Source organism: Bubalus kerabau, chromosome 11 (assembly GCF_029407905.1).
Source record: "Bubalus kerabau isolate K-KA32 ecotype Philippines breed swamp buffalo chromosome 11, PCC_UOA_SB_1v2, whole genome shotgun sequence".
NCBI classification, from domain to species: Eukaryota; Metazoa; Chordata; class Mammalia; order Artiodactyla; family Bovidae; genus Bubalus; species Bubalus kerabau.
This window is the reverse complement of record NC_073634.1, coordinates 96,439,115-96,444,232: the sequence shown is the minus strand read 5'-3', so window position 1 is coordinate 96,444,232 and position 5,118 is coordinate 96,439,115. Positions and strand designations below refer to the sequence as shown.

General features: G+C 41.0%; 1 protein-coding gene across 1 annotated transcript; it reads left to right on the top strand.

The window, feature by feature from the left end:
* The first annotated feature begins 1,629 nt into the window (after positions 1-1,629).
* Positions 1,630-4,436, top strand: LOC129622591 (olfactory receptor 1J4-like). The gene is made up of 2 exons (XM_055539190.1): positions 1,630-1,637; positions 3,494-4,436. The coding sequence occupies exons 1-2, from the start codon at positions 1,630-1,632 to the stop codon at positions 4,434-4,436; spliced, it is 951 nt and encodes a 316-aa protein (XP_055395165.1).
* Positions 4,437-5,118: the final 682 nt, after the last annotated feature.

The window sequence follows — 5,118 nt, the reverse complement described above, 5'->3', positions numbered from 1 at the left end:
TGGGAGAATGGCATTGAAACATGTATAATATCATATATGAAATGAGTCACCAGTCCAGGTTTGATGCACGATACTGGATGCTTGGGGCTGGTGCACTGGGATGACCCAGAGGGATGGTATGGGGAGGGAGGAGCGAGGAGGGTTCAGGATGGGGAACACATGTATATCTGTGGTGGATTCATGTTGATATATGGCAAAGCCAATACAATATTGTAAAGTTAAAAAATAAAAAATAAAAAATTGAAAAAAAAATTTTTTTTCAATTCTCCATGCTAGGATATAAAGTACCATTGATTTTTGGGTTTTGTTCATCAGCCTTGTAATCCTGATACCTTGCAAAATCACTTAGTGCAAGCAAACCGATTTGGAGGGAGATTCTTTTTTGTTTTCTTTCCCCTCTTTTTCTGCCTTCTTTTAGATTAGTTTATTTCTTACTTGTTCATTTTATCTCTATTATTATCTTATTAGGTATATCTCTTTTTTAGCATTGGTTTTTATCCCAGTCTTCCTATCGTGTCATTTTGCGTGTGTGCTGGTGCTATGCAAAATGCAATATCTTTACCAACTTTATACATAAACATAACACTAAGCAATATATAACCAGCATCTGGAGTGACATTTAAGTCTGTGGTATGTCCTCAGCTCTATTCTGTTTGGGTGTAAAGATGGAAATCAAAATGTTGGAAGGAGTTTGATATTTGATACATTATAGAATATTACAATAGCAAATTACTTTACTGTTTATTTATTTCATTCCATAAGCTCTGACTTAAGCAATCCCTTAGGTGAATGAAGACGATCTGGCTTTATTACCTCTCTTTTCACAGAGTTCAATTTAACCTTCCATTCTTCATGTATTTTCCCTGGACATTTTCAAAGTTAGGTTCTTCTCTTTTCAAAGGAGCATGAAGTTCCTCACGGGTATGGGGGAACCATGATAATGGAGCCTGTAAAAGTGGATGCTTTGGAGATGTGAAAGTCAGACAACTGACACAGAGAAGATTTCAAGGCATAGTATAATCTTTAGTAAGGTTTAACTTTATTAAAGAATTCAAGATTTTTTATTAAAGAATCACGGAGTTAATTCAACAATTTTGTTGTTGTTTAGTCATTAAGTTGTGTCCAACTCTTTGTGACTCCATGGACTGCAGCATGCCAGGTTTCCCTGTCCTTCACCATCTCTGACAGCTGCTCAAACTCTTCCCTGGTAGCTCAGCTGGTAAAGAATCTGCTTGCAATGCAGGAGACACCAGTTCAATTCCTAGGTCAGGAAGATACACTGGGATCTGATATGATACCCACTCCAGTATTCTTGGGCTTCCCTGGTGGCTCAGATGGTAAAAAATTCACCTGTAATGCAGGGCCCTTGGGTTCAATACCTGGGTTGGGAAGATTCCCTGGAGAAGGCAACGGCTACCCACTCTAGTATTCTTGCCTGGAGAATTCCATGGACAGAGGAACCTGGTGGGCTACAGTCCATGGGGTTACAAAGAGTTGGACATGACTGAGGGCTTTCACTTGCTTTCACTTTTCATGTCCATTGAGTTGGTATGCCATCCAACCATCTAATCCTCTGTCACCCACTTCACTTTCTGCCCTCAATCTTTCCCAGCATCAGTGTCTTTTGCAATGAGTTGGTTCATTGGAACTATTCAGCAATAGTGCAGCTAAAATTTTTAAAATTTAAGTACATTGACATGTTGATGTTATATGTATTCTTTATATGCATAGAAGTAGATATGCAAATATTATTGCAATATATTCTTATAGGAAAAGAAAGCTATAAAATACCATATAAAATAAATCCCATTTATGAAAATATAAAATTTCTTGAATAAAATCCACTTTAGAAGGATAAATGAATAACGGAAGGGTGAAGTTCTTTGACATACTTCTTTCCATTCATATCTATGTTATTGTATTTGGGTTTCCATCATGAAGAAGAATTAATTTTAAAAGCAGAAAATCAAAAGGGAATTTCCACTTGGAAAATAAATCCCTGCTCACATACTAGGCTATGACTTAACTTAGGGAAACATTAAGTTAGTAGGGAAGGGTAAGGAGGTCTTTTATATCTTTTGGGGGGCTCATATCCACAGGGCATCACCATGATGCTTTTCCTAAGGACAATGTTTCCTCAAAATCTGCCCTTAGGACCATGTGCATCAGAATTCCCTGGCTGCAGAGTTCAAGAAAGAGCATCACTGGAGGTGGAGCTGGGATGTGCAATGTTAACAAGCTCCCCAGGGGATTCTGTGGCACATCAAAGTTTAGGAACGACTGCCCGAGGGCATCTGTCTTGGGGAGAGTAAGAAGAAAACTGAGCAATTAATCTATGTTTAATGCATGTCTCTAACCAGGAGTTCGGTGTCTGGCCCCTTGAGTCCTCTCCCTGTTGGGCAGATGATAGTGTTCACACTCCATTTCTGAACTTGGAGATGAACTCCTTGGAGACGAACTCCAAGGCTTATGGATTTTTTCTCTCTGATGCTGGTAAGGGGTTCAGGACCACAGAATTGGCCACATCTAGTCTCCAGGTGTCCTAAGGAGAAACTGAGAAACCAGTCCTTACTCTCAGCAGCCAGATCACATTAGCATAAAGTTCAGAGCAGAACTGGTTTCCTTTCCCTATAGCAGGTGTGTATTTGTGCGAGTGTTTGTGTGTGTGTATGTACACAGGTGTTCTTATTTATGTCAGTTCTCATGCTAGTACCTAAAGACAAGGGGAGAAGGCATATCATGGCTTATCAGTTTGACTCTTGATAACAACTCTTTATTATGGGTGTGCCTATTCATGGGGTCAGGAGAGTTTGTTGGATCAAGAGAAGATTAGATAATGATAAATATGAGTACTAGTAAAAAAAAATATGTGACTGACAGTAATATTTTTACTTTGTAAAGCAGTGATATTGCAAGGCTGAGATCTAAGACCCTCTGAGTTCAATCAAGAGATATGATTCTTTTCTGTTCAGCCTTTATACATAATGTAAACTTTGGCAATGTATTTTTCATCCACTTCCCTGTGAGAATTTGTTGTTGAAACTTCCTCCCTATACTTTACTTAGGAAGGGATTTTGAAGTCAGATTTCAAAAAATCATTATGTCACAATCTGAAGGTCAAACCATAGGATTGTTCTTAAATGTACAGAAACAGAATAGAAATTAGGGAGATTTTAACTTACTATCTATCCCTCTACTAAGATGCGGTGACATTTTCTCTTTGCTGAAAAGACACAGCTGCAAATTATGACTTAAAGGTGGTCTCTCTCCTAGAAGATGGAAAAATGCCACTGAGCCAGTTTCTGTTTTGTATCAAACCTCTTCTTGGTTGGTAAATTCCCTGTTTTACGTGGTAATGCCATACATTTTAGGGTTTTGCAGGGACATGGCAAAGCAGGAAGACACTGACATTCACCAGCAGAAAGGACTCATTATTATCTGCCTCTGTAGTGAAAATTTACTATCCTTTTGTTCACAACAGACAGGAAAGGAGCATGAAGAGGGAGAAAAATAGCAGCGTATCAGAGTTCCTCCTCCTGGGGCTCCCCATCCGGCCAGAGCAGCAGGGCGTGTTCTTCGCCCTCTTCCTGGGCGTGTACCTGACCACGGTGCTGGGCAACCTGCTCATCCTCCTGCTCATCAGGCTGGACGCTCGCCTCCACACCCCCATGTACTTCTTCCTCAGCCACTTGGCCCTCACTGACGTCTCCTTTTCATCTGTCACCATCCCTAAAATGCTGATAAACATGCTTACTCGGGATCAATCCATCCCCTATGCAGGGTGCGTAACACAGATGTATTTCTTCCTCTTTTTTACTGATCTGGATAATTTCCTGCTCACCTCAATGGCCTATGATCGGTACGTGGCCATCTGCCACCCTCTCCACTACACCATCGTCATGGGACAGGGGCTGTGCACCTTACTAGTAACTGTGTCTTGGATTCTCTCCTGTTTCAATGCCCTGTGTCACACCCTCCTCCTGACCTGGCTGTCCTTTTGTGCTGACCACAGCATCCCCCATTTCTTCTGTGACCTTGATGCCCTGCTGAAGCTCTCTTGCTCAGACACATCCCTCAATGAGCTGGCCATTTTCACAGCAGGAGTGGTCGTCATCATCCTGCCATTAATATGCATCCTGACCTCTTATGGACACATTGGGGCCACCATCCTGAAAGTCCCCTCCACCAAGGGGATCTGCAAAGCATTGTCCACATGTGGCTCCCACCTCTCTGTGGTGTCTCTGTATTATGGAACAATTATTGGGCTGTATTTTTTCCCCTCATCTAGCACCTCCAGGGACAAGAGCACCATTGCCTCTGTGATGTACACAGTGGTCACTCCACTGCTGAACCCCTTCATTTATAGCCTAAGGAACAGGGACATGAAGGGGGCCCTGGAGAGACTCTTGCACAGGGTGAAAGTCTTGTCTCAATGATGTTTGCTCATCTTTATAACAGCCATGTGTGTTCACAAAACCTCAGATCCTATATCCCTAGATTTGAGCCCAGCATGGAATAAATCCTCAGTAAACGTTTGATAGTTGAATTGCATTCCTTTACAATTATGTCTATTTCCTAACAGTTCATTATCATAAATTTGGAATTTTGAGTTTAGGTTCTTGATTTTTGATCTTGTCTATTAGGCTGAGAATTTATAGCTCTTAGTACTTATGTCTCTCCTAGTATTTCCTGGGAATTTATTTCTTTTTTTAAATGCATTTAATTATTCATTTATTTTTTTTAATTGGAGGATAATTGCTTTACAATATTTTGTTGGTTTTTGCTATACAGCAACATGAATAAGCTCTAAGTATATGTATATTCTCTCTCTTTTTATCCTCCCTCCAACTCTCCCCATGCTTTGCAGCCCTCTAGGTCATCACAGAGTACCACACTGAGTGTCCTGTGCTATGGAGCAGTTTCTCATTGGCAATCTAATTTACACATGGTAGTGTATGCATGTCAGTGGTACTCTCTCAGTTTTTCCCACCCTCTCCTTCCCCCTGAGCAAACTCTGTGAAGGACAGGGGAGAATGCTATGCTGTAGTCCACGGTCTTGGAAAGAGTCAGACAAGACTTAGCAACTGTAACAACAACTCCTCCTCCAACTGTGTCCAG